The sequence below is a fragment of the Triturus cristatus genome, chromosome 10 (genome assembly GCF_964204655.1).
Source record: "Triturus cristatus chromosome 10, aTriCri1.1, whole genome shotgun sequence".
NCBI classification, from domain to species: domain Eukaryota; kingdom Metazoa; phylum Chordata; class Amphibia; order Caudata; family Salamandridae; genus Triturus; species Triturus cristatus.
The window spans coordinates 1024921396-1024940732 of NC_140593.1; the positions used below are offsets into that span (position 1 = coordinate 1024921396).

Below are 19337 nucleotides of genomic sequence, written 5' to 3' on the forward strand. Positions count from 1 at the left end.
GGATAAAAATACTACTCCACTTGTATGGGCAGGTGTTGGGCCCACAACACAAAATGTAACAGACTCTTCAGGTCATTAAAAAAATGCTGTTCATTGTTTATGTGTGACATTTTATTGCCATACGTGTGAGACGGAGTGATATTTTATGGTGAGTGTAGTCAAGCAATTTGGTCCATTTGATAAGTGCATGTCCCTAGCACCACCATGTACACACAATCAATCAATCAAGTTTCTTATAAAGCGTGCCTACTCACCCGTGAGAGTCTCAAGGCGCTGAGAGGGGGGTCTGTGGTTCAGTCGAACAGTAAGGTCTTGAGGTCCTTCCTGACTTGAAGTAGCATTGGTGATTGCATGAGGTGAAGAGGCAGGTAGTTCCAGGGCTTCATAGCAAGGTAGAAGGATCTGTGGGATGGTGGCTAGGGCCAGTTGGGTGAAGCGGAAATGTCTGGTGGGAGTATAGAAGGAGAGGTGGTGTGGAGGTATGCAGGTCTGGCATTGTGAAGGGCTTTGAAGGCATGTGTGAGGAGTTTGAAGGTAATTCTCTTATTGATAGGTAGCCAGTAAAGGTCTCTCAGGAGGCAGGTAATGTGGCTGCTGCGTGGGATGTTCAGGATGAGTCTGGTGGAGGCATTCTGAATGTGCTGCAGTTTCTGGGTGGTGCCGTAGTCGAGTCTGCTGCTGATGAGTGCATGGGAGACCATTTTCCTGGACTTGGTGGGGATCCTCTTAAAGGTCTTACAAAGAAGGCGGAGCGTGTGGAAGCAGGCAGACAAAACTGCACTGATTTGGCAGTTTATTGAGAGCGAGGAGTCCAGGATGAGGCTGAGGTTTCATGTGTGGTCCGTGGGGGGGGGGGGGTGGGGGATGGGGGGGGTTGCGGGGATTACCGAGCTGTGCGAGTCTGGAGTGGTGTCGGAAACCACCGTCGATCTCAATGGAGGGCTGTGAAGAAGTACTGCTGCCATGAAGGTGAAAAGGGTCTGGTGGAATACAACCATGGATTCTGGAAAGAAGGAACCTGAAAGCAGAGGGGACAGAGTCTGGGTCACTTCAGAATGACCAGGGGCTCGGTAGATGAATGCCCACAGATGTCGGGTGCTTCAGGTGTGAAGAAAGGATGCTTGACTCTGCAGCCATGAGGACCTGGAGAGGTCGAGGACGACCAGGAGCCGCAGGTGAGCTGTCCCACGAAGGATGTCGAGTGCTGAGGGGTCGTGGTCCGGCTGGAGCACGAACAAGCCTTGGCAAAAGCAACCCAAGCAGGTTACGGTGTGGACCAGCAAGGTCCAGGGGACTCACCAAGCAATGGAGAGTCAGGGCACGTCTTGCGCAACCAGGAAAGCCCAAAAGAAATCAAGATGACCCTCAGGAGGACCCACAGGCCGAATGACCAGGAGTAGCGAGGGGATCTTGAGCAAGATTGCAAAGTACCAGCCCACGGAGCACTCTGTGCGAGGAGGCCGGAGTTCTTTGGTGCAAATACTGCTCAGGACTACACGAAGTCCAATGCACAAGCTTGGGAATTGCCAAAAAGCATATGCAAATGCATATGGACGTGGTGCACAGGAGTTTGGGTTATGCAGTCCCCACAAGGGATACTGGCCTCAGACTTGCTGAGAGGGCAGATTGACCTCAGGGACCTTCAAAAACCCACCTCCTGTGTTGCTGAAATCTTTAGAGTGCGCAGGAGCTCAGGAGCAGCAGACCCATCAGTTGCATTAAGGTGCCTGCAGTTGCTGGGGAGTGACTCCAAGGGAGATTCTTAGTGCACCACAGCACGGAGCCTGTATGAAGCAAGGGCAAAGACAAAGCTTCAGATGGAAAGGGGGATGAAGTCGAGCCCGATCGAGGTCCAGTGAACTCCAGAGTGTCCAGACGGTCGAAGGTCAGTGGTTTCTTCTTGTAGAATCTTGTCCACGTAAAATCTAATGTCTTACAGCCAGGTAAGCCCTTTTGTACCCACTGGAGGGGTTGGACAGATTCAGGGGAGCCTCCTAGGAGAGGGTCAGGACAGAGGGGTGGTTACACCCATGTCCTTTGTCCAGTTTCAAGCCAGAGCAGGAGCCAATGGCTCCCAAAACGTGTTAGAGCTGGACTATGCACAGGGACACCAAATGTGCCCCCAGTGCAGACTTTCAGGCTCTCTCAGAGTGCACCCACCCAGCCCCAATACACTAAACCCTGTCTGTGAGGTGGTCACACCTCCCTGTGACAGGATGCCTATTGTGCTACCTTTCTCTGCTCGAGCTTGGCTCAGCAGCAGGAGGGCAGAAATGTGTCTTTGGTCGGCAGCATCCATTTTGTGCTGTCCGGGTCGAGAAGGCTGGCACCGTATAGACAAGTGATCCCACAACGCTCGCTTCTGAAAGGTGAAATCATACCTCCCACACTGGTTACCGGTGTGGAGGTATGATTCCAAGGTGTTTGATACCAAACACGATATGTTTCCATGCAGCGGTTTGAGATAGCATTTACCGTGAGGTTATAATGAACCTCTACCTATATGTCCGGCTGAGTCACAGACAACCGGGGAGAATGGTCTCCGAAGGCTGCAGAGGGGCTCTGCTCATGCAGGGGCACCCTGCCTTCAGAATTGATAAAACTTATAAGTCACCCCTATAGCAGGCCATAAGTGTAGTGACCTATAGATACAGTGAACCTGTATCTAAAGTAAGTGGTGCAAGCACCAGCTTACACAGGTTGCAGTAGCAGACCTGTAGTTCAATTTTGCATGGCCTCTTATGGGTGGCATAATATATGCTTCAGCCCATGGGAGGCCTCTGGGGTACCTATGCCCTGGGTACATGGGTACCATATACTAGGGACTGATAAGGGTACCCCAGTATCCAATCTGGGGTGTACCCAAGTACATGCATGACAATTTAAGGGAAAAAGCAGATAGACTGGGGTCCTGATTAGCGGGATTCCAGTCAGACTAGTCAAAAACAGTGCAACATCAAGCAAAATGTGGGGGTAACCATAAGAAGCAGATCCAGCTTTCCTACAGGTATATATGAGGGTGGGGCTGAGAGAGGATTCATGAGGCACTCTGCAGCTGATCTCTGTGGGTTCTGAGTCGAATGAAGGAAGTCTGACTCTCTGTGTTCGGTGGGTGAGGAAGAAGCAGATCTGTTCTAGGGCTTTGTCACAGATGCTGCCGTCATGGAGTCTGGCGCAAAGGGTGTGTTGGAAGACGGTGTCGAAGGCGGCTGAGTGGTTCAGAAGGGTGAGTGCAGCAGTTACGACTCGGCTGAGGAGGGTGCTGTTGACGTCTGTAGCGGCGAAGAGCGCATACAAAATGAACATAAGCACAGCTAAGTTGTGATTCCTATAAAGGGACAAAATGTATTGACTAGAGTGGGATGTACCAGCTCCTGCACATAAATGCAATTCACAATGCTATTTTAAACCATGTTTACATTCATTCACAATAATAAGGCATGTGATCTAAAGCAGTGAGGATGTTCTAAACCAGCATTTAATGTAGCCATCTGAAAGGGCTTTAGCTTGATGTGGTTAATAGGTTCTCGATCAGACAGCAAAGTCAGAGCTGGCAGAAAGCGTAAATCACATAAGAGAAGGCCACTTCGAACCACTGCCTCACCTACAAACACAAACCCTCCAAAATATAAATAGTGCTCCTCATTCAATGGCATTTCCCACCTGCAGGAATTTCAGATATGCACATTTTATTCATTTACTTAAATAGAACCTGAAAACATCAATATATTGAATTTATTTTGCCACCCATGCACTACAGTCAGCATGTGTTAAGCCACCCCTTGTATTCAGCCCTAATACTCTTACCAGCAGCCACAACATAGTTCTGGAATACTCTCAGGCCTGGTTAGGTAAGAGCGCCTGTTCTCAGGTGCTTATGCAAGCTTGCCGGTGTGTCAGCAGCACTCTTACAGCTGTTTTGATAAACGGACCTGGCTGCAATGCAAGTAGGTGTCACTGTGACAACAAATTAAAAGAGGAGACACATCCGCAACAAGGCAGCAAGAAAAAGATATCCCACTTAGCTTTCAATTTATCTTGTTTGCTTGACAAATTAAAGATCATGTGGCGATGCGGGAACCTAACAAATTGTGTTACCCCAATGAGTGGCACTTGGCAGGACTGAAAACAGGTAGAGCGGTGGACATCAACAGGTCATCCTGGTCACTAAAGAGGTTATATGCAAATATCCTTAACTTAGCTGACTAGTTTGGAAACGAAAAAAAGTAATTCACTCAGTGCACAGTTGTGTTCATTAGCCAGAGTATGAACTAACACGACTAACTTCTGTTTATAAGAGATTATTCATGTTTGTTGAAAAAGAGAAAGGTTTATTTGCTATAAAGTCATCATCTTACAATTATTTTACAGATTTGAATTAGGACATCATTACAGTTTAAACTATGCCTGCATACAGAAAGGTTATTGTTGCGTCTTGAATCAAATTACAGGATCTCGAATTTATAATCACATTAATTTAAAACAGTTGAGCCTGCTAATATAAAGAAGGCAATTAAAACATACACTTTCAAGGCATTGGTCTGGAAACTATTCACTCTGGAATCATGCAAAATAGGTTCATCTTTGTAGTTGCAGCAAAGTTAACCTTATCATTTACAAAACAACTTTGAAACAGTGGGTTTTGAGGCTGCCATTAGTTACAACATTCTTTCCATCAAGCCATTCTTCTTAAAAAAACACCATTCACTCAGTGTACATTTTGTGTAAATGTTACATATACTGCTGATGTCTATTTGCATGTGCAAAATTTATTTTGCTTAACCATGAACCACGCTATATCTTTTTGGGAAAAGAGGACACCACTGGGACTTAATGCTGTACAAAAAGTACAGGAACGTACTCCTGAAGAAGACCTCCGCTGAAGTTCGGCACCTACACAGAGTTTGAAACAGGTTAAGATTCAAACTGAATGGTGTATTAAGGACTGAGACAGGCAAACCTACCACTGGCTACACAGACAACTGTATTTGTACTGCAATCTAAAGGAAAAGGGGACACTTCACCTTCAGTAGAGTTGAAAACTGTTGTACAATAGGTAAAGAATTTAATGAAGTATAAAATGAATGCCTTGTAAGAGTGCGGTTTTAACAAACTTAGGGTTTTAATACTTTTATGACACATGGTGAGGGATAAAGAGGGTTTTAATACTTTTATGGCACGTGATGAAGGGATAAAGGAATATCACTTGATGTCACAATTTTTTGAGAACTGTTAAAACATGATATTGTGCTGAACACTGGAAGATGAAGTTGAATATGTACATTTTTCTTATAGATAGTAATAATTTGAGGAACAAAATTGAGTTAGACAGTACTAGAATCAAGACAGTCTGGTATCCTTCTTCCTCAAAAAGCTACAGCCTGATTCATGGCTGAACAAAAGACATCTACCAGTTGTGCTCATTAGTAGCCCCACCTTTGCTAACTTTAAAGCGCCAAAACACCTTATGTGTTTAGATTACTTATGTTCAAACTTTTGCTAATGGATCCGATCAATATGTACACTACAAGGGGAAAATAAAAAGTGCACCAGTGCGAACATGTACTTTTGACATCTGCTTATATGTAAACATATGGTCACTATTTCAATTCAAAAGATGGATAGTACCATAAGAAAACAGAGTGCATTTCTAGTAATATTCAGATTCACAGAAGAATTCAAAGGTAAAGTGGCATCATTCAAGATGACTGTTACTACAAATAAACAATGGAGTATTGCGGGCTGATCCAAAAAAGAACAACATTTCAGGCAAGCAATGGCTGTAGAGGGCAGATCCAAAGCCCCTCCTTGTGTATTATTTTTTTCTACCGACATGAGCTCTGCGAGATAGCTAAAGCCTTTTTAGCCAGACCATAAAAAAAGAGATGGAGACCGTACAAAAAAAATAAAAAAGCAAACCTTCAAGTCGGATTAGACCAGATGAAGACCCTGAGACAACACGCGGGGGAGTCTGTTTGGGATTTTTTTGATACAATAAAAATAAACTTTTTTTTAAGGGAATATCACATCTATCAAAAGAGTTAATCAGATGGGAAAAGTAATTACAATATGAATAGTAGCAAAGTGAGTGACACTCTAATCAAATAACTGAAAATTCTTGCTTTCACAGAGTCCAGAATGTATTAATTCATCCACTAAAACCTCAAAGAGCTGATGTGGTCTGCTCTGTTATCTAGATACATCAAAGAATACATTGTGTCATTACCACACTACACTAACTGATTAAGCAGTTAAATTCAAGGATCTCCATTTAAAGCAATTGTGTAATGAGCACTTCATTGATATGAACGATAAAAATGATAAAATCACGAATACGATCAGAAGGTTCTACTGGGTTTTCATTTACTGACCTAACATATACAACTGGGAACTGCGATAGGAAGATATTTCATCTATTTGATTTGGGTATAATCTGTATTTCTACCATTCATGCTGAGAGCTGTCTGGGTTTGAGACGCTGACTAAGTGGAAGCACCAATACACAACAATGCAAAGAACCCAAACAATAATTCGAATGGACATGATAAAAACAAATGTGAAAAATCATTTAAATATTCACACAGGATTCACTTCCTCCCAATTGTTGGTCAAATTCCAAATGACAATATTAGTAACACATTCAACTCCGTAGGCTTTGATGGTTTATCTAGCAAATTTATACATCTGGCTTGCCAGTGTGATTGCCTTCAATCTCTTGTTACAAATTCTTTAAAATATATACAGATTTTTCGCTCACCTCATGCTATTGGCTGTTTGGTGCATCATTCTGCCTCAATTGGAGTGCTTATGTTGCAACACATGTAGGGCTGCTTTGCCATCTCAGAAATATTCTGAATCATGGATTGAATTTTGTTAATCACGTTAATGCACTGTATACAAAAAGTATGTTTTTGTTTTCTTCTTTCACTGCACAGCTCTTTTAGAAATATTTAGTCAACAGCTCAGACGCAAGCCTCGAATTTTGGCCTTGCCAATGCTTGTTGTACTTGCCACTGGCTGATTAAAACCTCTTCTATAGGAGTGTCTTTAAAATGAAGAACCACGGTCAAACATTATGCACAAGGGAGAAGTAGCACATGAACTAGCAGCTAAATAACATGTAAAAGCTAACCTTAAATGCTCAGCCACCTCGTGTATCCCTACTGGAAGATCTAACTGTGCTACTGAAAAGATTCAAAGCACCATTTAACAAAAAGGTTATTTAGAGTCAAGGCAAGCATTTGACTGGGAACTGCATCAATAGCAAAACACATTAACTAGGAAAATAGGCAGCAATAATATTTAAAAAAATGTTTTAGGGTCTGAGTAATCAACAAAATCAGATTCGGTTCAAGGCAAATATTTTAAACAATAAATGCCCGGAACCATTCTTCAAACAGCATGCCTTCGATTGTTTTGTGTTTTCAAGTGGCTCGCCTCTCTTGCAAAATGAACACATTTCCAAGCTTTGAAGCCATCACCTTTACTGCCTAAAACTGAGAAGACACCATGTTGAGTTCAGTCAAGACAGGGTCTTCATCACTTGTAATGTAAGCGTGGCTTGAATCGGGTCTTGCATCAAAGGTGAGGGGGGCTATTTTCCAGCAGGCTGTCTGTGATGTAGGAAGTCTGCAGCACGGTCTCGTAGTAAGCTTTCACAGCAAAGTTATTAACTGTCCATCCAACAACTTCGACCCCTCTGGACCTCCAGTCTTTGACATAGGCTCTGCAACAAGAGCAAAGAGGATGAATGCTAAAACGAAACAGCATGGCTTTTAACCAATACCAGCATTTACACCAACAATGAGATGCCTTCAGCTTCTTCAAATGTACAATATAGAGTTGTCGTCTTCATTTCATTTTTTAGGATAGCATGCATGTCCCCTCACGGCCCCCTCGAAACAATTCCTGCTGAGAAGCAAATGAATGACTACCAGATAAATGACACACATTGCTCGTGATTTACGTTATGTGATCCGTTGCATTTACTTCCTTGTCTTGTGCGACCCCAAACATACGAAGCACTGCATGGCTGTGATGCACAGTAAAACACACATGATAAATCATTGCATTGGATGATAGAGCACACTCCAACCCTTTTCTTAAAAAGTAACAGGACTTTGGAGAAATCCAGGTGTAGAGCCACACCAGCTGAGGACCAAACATGTCACAAGCTCAGCAGTAGAATATCAGAAGATATTTGCGGTGGGAATCCTCACTGCATAGTTCAACAAACACAGGGGAAAACTGCGAGATGAAACACTAAACCAGCAAAATAACTCGAGGGGGGAAGGCGACAGAATAGGTCAATTTAAATAAATAAATAAAACCTAGTCTGTCGACTTTCCCCGCCCTCCCACCCTGCTTATTTGCACCGGCCGTGACTGTTTGTTGCTAGCTTTGGAGTTTGAGCTGAATTTGACCAAACCGGTTCTAATGCTTACTTAAGGGATAAAATAAAGCCTTTATTCAGGGCTTTAAGTGGGGAAAACAAAAACTGGGGTGCTCTAAAAGGGTCGGGGCAACCCTCTTAAAGGGGTGTGGCCTATCCAAGTAGGGGCGTGGTCTAAATCAAGATAACTAGCATTGTGTGCTTAAGAAAATCCCCTCCAATTATCCAACCTTCGGAAAACACTCTCTTTAAAGGATTTCCCTTCCTCCTACAACGCGGCTCACCTAGCATGACGTCTCAACTTCTCAGTAGTGAGCAAAATGAGCATGCGCACATTGATGTACATGCTCTCAATGCAGTCCAATAAAAAAAAATAAAAAAAAGACTACCTTTGCGAGGCCCGAAAATACAGCCCAATAGAGACACGTTTCGAGGCCCCCTGAAAATAACTGCCGGTGCTCAGACCCGACTCACTTAAAGCCCTGCATCCATCCATCCATCCTAAGCACTGCGCAATCCAAATATCTTTCTATCCATCCATATATTCCTACCTACATACATACATACAAACATCAGCCCACCCGCCTATCCTAAGTACTGGCCCATTCATCCATCCAGCAATCCATTCATTCATCTATCCATCCATCCATCCATCCATCCATGTGTCCCTGGACCTATCCTAAGCATCTATCAGCCCACCTGCCTATCCTAAGCACTGTGCCATCCATCCATCCATCCATCCGTTTATACATACGCCCATACATCCATACATACATCTGTCCCAGAACCTATCCTAAGTATCTATCAGCCCACCAGCCTATCCTAAGTACTGGTCCATGCATCCATGCCTCCTTTCATCCATCCATACATTCATCCATCCATCCATCCACCTATCCATCCATCTGGCCATCCATCCACTCGCCTTTTATTCACCTATCAGTCCTTCTTTCCATGCACCCTCCGCCCGATCCTAAACACCCCGTATTATACTCATCCTCATCCACCCAGCCTCTTAATGGGCCAAAAAGGTTGGTGATAACCATTGACAGGCTGATGTTTCCGATAAAGAACAAGAAAGCCTTCAGTTGCTCTTTGTGGACCATAGTTCACCACCCTTCTCTGGTGGTGTTTTAAACAAAGGTTGATCCAGCGAAAGAAATGTAAACCAGCTTTTCAGTGTAAGACGCTAATTCAGAAACATAACCTTTTATCCATTTCTATATAGGAACACTGCTTCAAATTGGCCGTGACTGACAGATACTGAATACCTGTGCGTTCTTACATTTGAAAGAGTATACCAAACAGCTAATTTGGGGTGGTGAGAACCTGCCCTTCTATATTTCCATGTGAAGCACAGTATAGGAATATAAAGGTAATTCCAATGCTACTATCTTCATATTAAAGAGGGGGTGTGAGAACTAAGTGAGCCAGGCAAAGCGTGTGTTTTCGTAGCACTAAAACAAGACACTGTGAAAGGTCAGAGCAGGGTCGTGCTGGACTTGGCTGCCTGTGGTCATCTCCGGAGGTGCAACTAGAGCCAAATTTCAGGGGATTCTAATTCTTCCAGCAATAGGCAGAGTGGGGATGCAGGGGCTCTAAAAAGGGGTGAAAAACAACAGAGCCTCATTTACAAGCAAATGGTCTTTTAAAGACCTGTGATGTACCCGGGTGCGGATGTGTGTGCGCCCGGGAAGTTGTCTCAGCAAAGGGCAATGGGCGTTACGCGCCTGGTCGTCTCTCTCCTAATCATCCCAGGATGATGTTGCTGCTCCTGCGCTGCAAAAAGAGAAGGGAAATCCTGAGAGAAAATGGCTCTCTTTAAAGGATTTCCTTCCACTACAATGCGGCTCACCTAGCATGACGTCTCCACTTTTCAGTAGTGAGCGATGTGCATGCTCTCACTGCAGTCCAATTAAAAAAACTGAAAACTGGCTACCTTTGCGAGGCTCGAAAATAGAGCCCGATAGAGACCCGTTTTGAGGCCCCCTGAAAATAACTGCCGGTGCTCAGACCCGGCCCACTTAAAGCCCTGCCTTTATTAATAAAACAGTACACCTTGCCTCTATTTCTGTTTAGGCCCAATGTCACTATTACCAATGTGCTCATATTTAGACATCAATTGTTGCAATCCACACTGTTTTGCAAACTGCTCCGATCTACAAACATGTCTTTCATATGGATTTCAAGACAACCCTGGGAGCTTACAACCAGCCGACACGATCTCAGTTGGTGGAATAGACTTATCAGACGTCAAGTGACAATTCTGAACAGCAGTACAGCCCAAAAAAAGCAATTCAGAATATGCTGGTCAGCGTTACACCATTTGTGATTGCTCTTTCGGAATAGCTGTAATCGTAGAAATGATTTCTTGAAATCCAATCCCCAAATTCTTTAAGCATGACAAACCTTTTTTACCTTGACTTTGGAAAGATTTTGCTAATTTGTGTAGGATTCCAAGTATATTATATGAAATTGGCACTGTCCCAGCATGAACAAACTATTGTAGATATTGGCCCACTCGTTTGACATTTCAGGAATTTTGATGATTGTTTAACCTCACAAGCACAGGCATATAAAAATGCACACATTTAAAAAGAAACTTTGCAGCTCGCTTCGATAGGCCATTCATGTTAGAATGGTAGAATCTGACTCACTTGTTTTGGCCATTGTAAAACTAGTTTCCATTGCTGTATGCTGTAGCGAAAGCAGATTTCACAATTAATAATTCTGCAAATCTAGTTAGAACTAAAGAGTTGCAAATGCAATGTTTCTACTGTGTTTAATAACACGAGAATGTTTATCTTGACATGAGTGAGACTTTAGGACTACTCATGTTTTCAGTTTGCACATATTTAATTAATGTGGTTTTTAGGTCGAGCCTGCAGGCAGTGCGCTTGCACTGTTGATGGCAACCTATTGTATCTAAAGGTAAATCTTGAAAACTCTCTAAAAAAGGGGCTTTTTAGCATGCCCAAGCGTATTTATTTATATATTTAATTCCACCTGTGATCAGAAAAGTAAAGCGCAGTTTCCTACAGCGTGTTATCTGAAGCCAATCAAAGAGTGGTAGGTTTGTCTATAAAACTAATTTGCCAGATGCTGCAGTCAACTCAATCAGTCGAGAAATGCCACTGGCTCTTCAACAAGACCCCTAGTGAGGGCTTTGGCACAGCAAACGGTCATCGAGATGTTACTGAGCTACTAAGAAACTAGCACTGGCAAAGCCAAAAGGACTTGCCTATGCGAGATCTATTGGCTTCGTCAGAGCTTTTTAGCCATGTTTCACAGCAGCAATGGATCTCGCATCGGTGAGATGTATTGGCTTTGCCAATGCTTGTTAGAGTCTGACAATAACTCATCTTACCCCTCCCTACCTGTGCACTGCAGAGCTTAGATGAGACCTTCACTGATTATTTAATAATAGTTTGTTAACATTTATAAAATGGAATAGTTTGTGTCCCTGGACAGGGCAGAGTTTACAACTATATACCAATGAAGGCTACTTCCTTACCTTACCTCCTTGGCTCAACTGAGGTGCTGCTCACATTCTGAATGTGTTGTTGCTTGCTGTGTAAGCCATCACACATCAGATTCATTCGGTCATGTACCATAATGGGTTTTCTGTTTAACTATTGGATAGTTCAATGATACGTCCTCTGTCAGAACACTGAGACTACACAACTTCTGGCTGAAAAGCTATACAAATCCTTTATTTGGGAAACAAGCCAGATCTTTCTCTGGCCCTATTAAAGAACAGCATCCATGCTAGTATTCTGATTACTCTGCACTTAGAATAATTTTCAGGTGCTCTCCTGCCCTTCTGAGCAGTCCTTAAAACAAATAATCTTTATTTTCCATCTGCCTTGTGTTCAACAGAATATGGTGCCAACTGTTAATCAGATTAGGGTTTGGATTCTGCAACCACTGATTTTTACATTTATTTGCATTTTGATATGATTTGACTAACCAATGCCTTTTGTACTGATTGTTAATTTTTAATAAACCTTTATGGTTTGTACTTTGATCCTGTCTCGTGTGGATTTCCTGAAAGGATCTTTTTGTCCTCTGGGAAATGCTATGTAGAGCGCTCGTTGGGAAATAAATAGGCCTGGGCGGTAAATTCCGTTCCGCTCGCGGAATTTGGGTAATTTCGCGTTCCGCAGAGAACGCGAAATTGCCCAAAAATCTGCGTTCCGCGACTTCGCGAAATTTTTTGCTTGTTCGCGTTCTCAATATGCGTGTTCGCGAGATATTTCACCCAGAGTACGCAAACAGCGATCGCGAACAGGAAAAAAGCATCGTGAACAAGCAATTCCGCGTGTTCGCGGAATTTCTGCGTGTTCGCGGAGATTTTTTACCGTTTCGCGGAGATTTGCGTAACGCGATTACGCAAATTCCGCCCACCCCTAGAAATAAACTCCCACTTAGCCTCAACCCATCAATCAGTTCTTTTGATGGGGAAAAAAAAGCGCTGACACCATGATGTTTACTGGAATAATACCTACTCTGATTTGGTAAATACCGCTGACAAGTGGTGAGAAGAAATTAGTATGTTATGCTCCATGAAAATGCAATTTGGAGCTTTTTACAACATTTTGCAATAGGTCAGACTTGCTGACCTGTTCCGACGGACATCCCAAATGCGTGCAGGGATAGGATATAATCCAAGATGCAGGTCTCACGTGTAGTTCCTTGATACCAACCTCTCTCATGTATTCATAGAATGCACATTTATTCTGTATTTTTGGGAATTGATATTTCAAAAGAATAATTAACGTTTGTGTTGGGGAAAAAAGTTTCCTATCTCTTGTTGGTAAATTGGTATCGAGCCTGTACTTATGCCAGTCGGTCACATTTAGCTTGGAAAAGTAAAACGTGTATTAAAAGTTAGGCAGAAAGCTGCAATACTGGCTAGGTCAAAATATAAGAAATAAAGACAGGAGTTTTATCACTAATCTATCCATTAAGAAACTAACTGCTGAAGAAATGACGTATTGAACTAATGATTAGATATTCCACGAGCAATCATAAACCTGCCACACAACTTACAATTGATTCATTAAAATGTATGATAACGTGGATATTGCAAAAATATAGATTTTTTAAAATAAAAAAATTACAGAACACCATGCAGCAATAGATTTGATAATTCAAAATGTGAGAAATCTTTATATATTTATTGATCTTGGTGACTATCAAGACAATCCAGTCAATATCAAGTAGCATTTGATTAAACTGGATGTAGACTTCAAGTATAAACAAGAAAGTTGTGTGAATTTTAAATTAAAGCACACAAAAGGTGATTGGAGCAATTCTTTAGATAGGTCTAACCCCAGGCAATCACTTGAGTTAACATTCCAACCCATCATTCTTTTGCTCGCTATGGCACTTCGGTTTGGACTTGGCTATACACAAATCCGCCCTGACCCTGCTACAACAGAAACAGTCCGAACTGCCAGGCCAGGTCCTCCATGAAATGGAACACAAGCAACTGAAGAGCGGTTTAGTTCTCATTTATGCTGGTTAGTCGGCTTAGCTTGGCTCCAGTGACACAGTGAGCAAGGGATTCATGTCTGGACATACCCTTAGCCATCCGGGGTCACTGTGCCACTGGAACCAAGCCTCACCTGACTGAAAAAGCCCAATTCAGGGCAAATCCGGTCTTGGGTGGCTTGTGTTCCAGTTCAGGATTGTGTCAATCGTTTTGGCTTGGCTGGAGCCCTGCATGCCACTAACTCGACGTCGCGGGCTGGGCCGCACTGAGAGTAGCAGCACCAACTGTATAAGACCAGACTCGGGAGTCACTAGAATGCTGAATACTTTTGAAGGAGTGATAATGGCATCCTCTAAACCATAGCAGAGTTTAATGAAACCATGCTTTACTCACAACTGCTCTGGAGTTTTTAACTTAACCGGGTATGATGAAGAATGAAAGGTGATGCTCTGCCTCACTTTCTAAAAAGAATTGCCTCTGAATCCTTGGGTACTCTGGTGGTGGTGCTCTGTGTAAGAGCTTGATTTACTCTACGGTTGAGAATAGCAGTGCTTTCGTGCTTATTCATCTTTTGGTGGGAGACTTGTCTGTCCTTGGAATAGGCATGCTTTTTAGAAGCCTCCTGCCTACTCTTTAATAAGAACCACATGTGAGTCAGTTTCTTTCGATGACAATAAGGAGCTAGAAATAACTTCGTCTCCATTTCCCTTGTAAGTTTGGGATTGCTCAAAGGTGTGGCTGTCGCACAAAACACAGTCACCCTAATGGATAAACTGCCTCTATCAACTTGGAAACCACTTAAAACTCGCCTTAGGAATTAAAGCAATTCTGATGTTGAAAAGAATGACAAACATTAAATGACTAAGAAAAACTACTATGAATGTGTGTCGGTTCCAGATAAACTAGTATGTGGTGTTCAGGAAAGAAAAGTGGTGTCACCGGCACGAGTTGTGCATTTACAGACTCCCGCTATTATATCCCCTGGATGTCAGCAGCATTAGAATGATGTCTGACGAGGAATCTATGTTAGGAAAAATCAAGGAGAAAATGTAATCCAAGAGTATCTTTAAAAAGGTGTGAATATGCCATAATAAGATACAATAAGACTGACTGTTCTGTGTTGTTAAGGCTACTCATTTTTTCATACAATCTGCGTCCTCAAAGAAACGTTTGATGACAAAAACTCTTGACGTTAAGTTTGAAATGTTCTTAAATAAGTGTTAGAAAGTCATCCTTTTGCCCTATTCACCCTCATTTCTTTCAGAATGATACTGGTGGTAACTGCTTCGGACTAAACCCTGGGCCCTGCTAACCGGGCACAGGGCCAGTGCTATTTTTAAAAAGGTACAAGTAATAAGGTACACTTACAGCTGGGTGTCAAAATGCATGTCGATCTCTGCTAGGACCTCTTCCCAGAAATATGCAAGTCTGGGGCATTCCCAAAGAATATGAGTTAATGTCCCGGAAGATTCCCTTCATCTCCAGCATTTGCTGGAATGATTTTGTGTAGGCGAGTTGGAGTCAAATACCAATAAAAAAATATCTTCGCCGCTATCTCCGTGCTAGATGTGTTAGGAGAGGAGTATCTTGCCCTGTAGTGGATGTCCCTCCATTTCTTCTGTGTCAGTTGCCGCTCCAGTCCTCGATCCCACCGCAGCTGGGCAGTGGATTTTGTCCCTGGCTCAGGGCCCATCAGGATATTGTATAAATCAGAGACTAAAGGTTTGTCCGAATCCCTACCAAGGAGCCACCTCTTGAAGGTGGTCAAATGTCGCTGTGCGGCTGACTTGATCTCCAGACTCGTCACCCAGTATCTAATTTGTGTGTACTGGATGGAATCTCTCGTCTTTGGGGAGTGCATAGTCAACTCTCAGTGTATCAAATGGGATGGGACCATCCTCGAACAAGTGGCCTACTGATCTGCACTCTGGCGTCTGCCATGCACCAAACTTAGTACGATTCAGTCCTGGAGTAAAATCTGGGTTCTCCACTAATGGAGTCTGTGGTGAAGGAAACTATGTGAGGTCCCTCTTCACTCCCACGGCGTCAAATTCCTTGAGCGTGGGTGCAGTGATCATTGAGAGGTAAAGGCTAGGTGGGTGACTAGCTTGTTTCGAGAAGGGGATCTTCCACATGGATGTACCTGCCAGCGCCCTGTCCACAAACAGCCAAGACTTCTCTCTTTCTGAGCGGGACCATTCCACCATGTACCTGAGCTGTACTGCTTGGAAATAGCACAAGATTTTGGATTGCCTAGGCCTCCCTCTCTAGGATTTAGCCAACTCTGGTACAGTCTCATGCGGGGACGCCTGTTCGCCCAAACAAAAGACTGGAAGGCTCTCTGTAGTTTGGAGCGTTCTTCGAGGGGACCAAGGAGCAATGTTCCCTCTAATTTTTTTCCTCTGTGTGCGGCACTGGTAAGGTCTCTGTGTGCTGCAGCCAATGCTATGTGCGCCGAGAACCGGACCACACATATGGGTGCAGCGACAAATATCAGTGCAAACCTTTGCTTCAAAAATTAAAACACTGTGCATTCCACACATACAGTACCACATGATGGCTCTTAAGGCAGGTTTGCAATTTACATACACACATCATGACATGAATTGGTTACACAGACAAGTACACTTGGGCTTTAGAAAAGCACAGGACTCCAACGGTACCAATATACGATTTACTAAAGATTCTCAACTAGAGCTCTGTTCATAGGGTGGGGAAATGTCGGGAGCCTATACAAGATCGCTTACCTGGGGATACATGAAGGGGGGCACATGTTAAACCCCCCCCCCCCCCTTGTGTGCATGCACCCCAAGTTCCTGCAGGGCAGAGTTATCTTGACATATTTAGTATTGCATGAAAATTGCTGGAGTCAAGGAACATCGCAGCAGGTGCTATTAAAGTAATAATATACCTGCAAACACGGCATTCCTCCCGAAGCCCACACCCGGTACAGTAGCACCGGTCACACCCCCCTAAAGTAAAGCCGGCCCTGGTCCCGCAGCTGAGCCCTATTAACCACAGAAATGCAGCAAGACTACCAGGGACATCTTAAGGATTTTGGGGGCCCTGGACCAAACCTATTTTGGGGGCCCCTGTTCAGAACAGGTTTGAATTTATGATTTCATTTCAGTTCTTTCTTGCCCTCTTAGGCCAGGTCACTGACAGCATACAGGTGTAATTGTCCGAATTCTAAATCTGTTTACATCTAATGTTCAGGGATAGTGATGTGTGTTATCAATATTGTAACACATCAGCAGTTCACTAATATTACTGCAAATAATATCTGTGACACACTGCCATTTCTCATATGTTTGGTCCTATTGCGATCTAAAAGAAACCTTTTTATGGACGTTGCATGAAAAATAAACATTTCTCTGCAGAATAGCTATAATAGACTCTCATACATCACCCACCTTAAAAATAAATTAAAGGATAATGGTATTCAAAACAATCGGTTTAGTAATTATTCAAGGTCATCACGGCAAGACTATCGCGAGGCTTCCCTTAAAGGCTGGGCCCCTGGGCCAGAGCCCACTTTGGCCATGCCTTAAATTGTCTCTGAAGTATCTGCCCTGCCAAGTACCACGCATCAGGCCTTAGACTAACACATTTCAGTGTGGTGGTCCGCATTGCTGCACTGAAATGCAAAATCATGCATAATTGTGGGTCCTCAGGAGCGCTAGTAATCATGCACGAATACTGACTGATTAATTTTCACTGACTAACTTTAACTACTGGGCTTTAACTGAGTCACTTTAAGACCTGTGCTCTTATTTCAATTTTCTACTGACTGCTCCCTCCAAGCAAAATAAAGCTGAGTCAGAATCGTAACTTTCACTAGATGCAAGTGCGGCTAGGCAGTGGATGTGTGTTCATCTGAGCGCGGCTAGAGGGGGCAGAGCCATACTGGCTGAAGGCTAAGGTAGGCCAGTCGACGCCCTGACCAAGTGGTGCAGAAGCAGCGATAGCCCACGCTATCAAAGTCAACCTGGTGGTAAGTGCTGAGTGACTGAGGGGGAATTACGAGGAATGATACAGGATCATGTTCATGCGCGCTGGGTGAGTATGACTTGATGGAATGGTGGAGAAGCCTATCACCGTGGAGTCAAGTGTGTGACATACAGGTTGAATATGTGACTGCTAACTGTGCGCCTCCTTCTCCTGTTTCACTCTGCATCTGCTAGGCCTCTTGTGGGTTAGAATATTTGCTTTCTACGAGAGGGCAAGTCGGCATATAATTGACAGAGCTGAGCCGGACATCCCGTTTAGGTGTATGGTTTCCACATTGAGAAACATACCGGCCATTTGTACAGTTTTCTTGATAGGCCAAAGTTTGCCCCCGTGCAGCAACTACTGAGCCACAGAATCGTGCTCGGGCCGGTGTTTGCCAAGGAAGTCGTTACGGTGAAGCGGCCCTAACCAATTGCTGATCCTCAAGAGTCGCCTTGCAAAATAAGTAGTGCCTCGGCGAGGCATTTCTCTCACTGCTTCAAAATGTACTTTCAATTATGAATAGCACCAGCGTGCAACCCCCTGGTGCCGGTCCAATTAATTTCAATTTTGGGGGCTTGCTCGGGGGCGCAACTAGACCTGAACTTCTGGTGGGGGGGGGGGGGACTAACACTCCCAGCCAGAGGTTAGATTTATTGTTCCCACTCCAAAGTAAGTAAAAATTGGGAAAGTGTTGGACCTCGAAGAGGTTAGATTTACTGTTTCCACTGTAGCATAAGGAAAAGTGGGGAACGTTTTGGAGTTTAAAGGATTTAGATTTACTATTAGCAAATCATAATTTTTTAATGAAAATATATAAATATTGAACAAAACAAAATTAAACATATTTAAAACAAACCATATAGTCATTAATTTATTTTATAATATACTTTTTATATAAAAAATAAATGAAAAATATAAAAATGTTTAATATTTAAAATATATGCAGTTCCCTCATTACTAACAAAAATCAAACAATTAAAATGAGTAAAACAAATATAAACATGAAACATTAATATTCAAATAATTACATAAAACAAAAAAATTTAAATTAATAAAAATACCATCATTTTAAACTAATCAGTCAACAATTAGTTAAAAAACAAAATAGCAATTACGCTATTTATTCATTTACTTAACTATTAATTAAAACAGTCATTTAATTAATAATTAACTATAAATTAAAAGCAATAATTTGCAACCCACTAGTAAATCAGAAATTTCGAATTACATTTAAAAACAATTAAATATCAGATTAAAAATTACAGATGATACAAAAAACTAATAATATAATACTAATACCTTATAATGCCATAATAACTAAAATTTATAAAAATGATTAAAACACAATACTTTTAGAATAAATAAAATGATATTACATATTACGACATTTAAAAAAACGATATTATGTACCTATAAACACAACATGCATACCTTCTGTGTTTGAATCAACATTGAAGA

The 19337-nt window shown here is 42.7% G+C and overlaps 1 protein-coding gene across 2 annotated transcripts in view; it reads right to left on the reverse strand.

Moving 5' to 3' along the window:
• Positions 1-4310: 4310 nt before the first annotated feature.
• The window catches only part of GDE1 (glycerophosphodiester phosphodiesterase 1), a 223964-nt gene continuing 208937 nt past the window's right edge, over positions 4311-19337 (reverse strand). For both annotated transcript variants that reach the window (XM_085629054.1, XM_085629055.1), the window contains exon 6: positions 4311-7726. In XM_085629054.1, the coding sequence (XP_085485180.1) occupies positions 7579-7726 (148 nt within the window). In that variant the 3' untranslated portion in view covers positions 4311-7578. The remainder of the gene's footprint in view (positions 7727-19337) is intronic.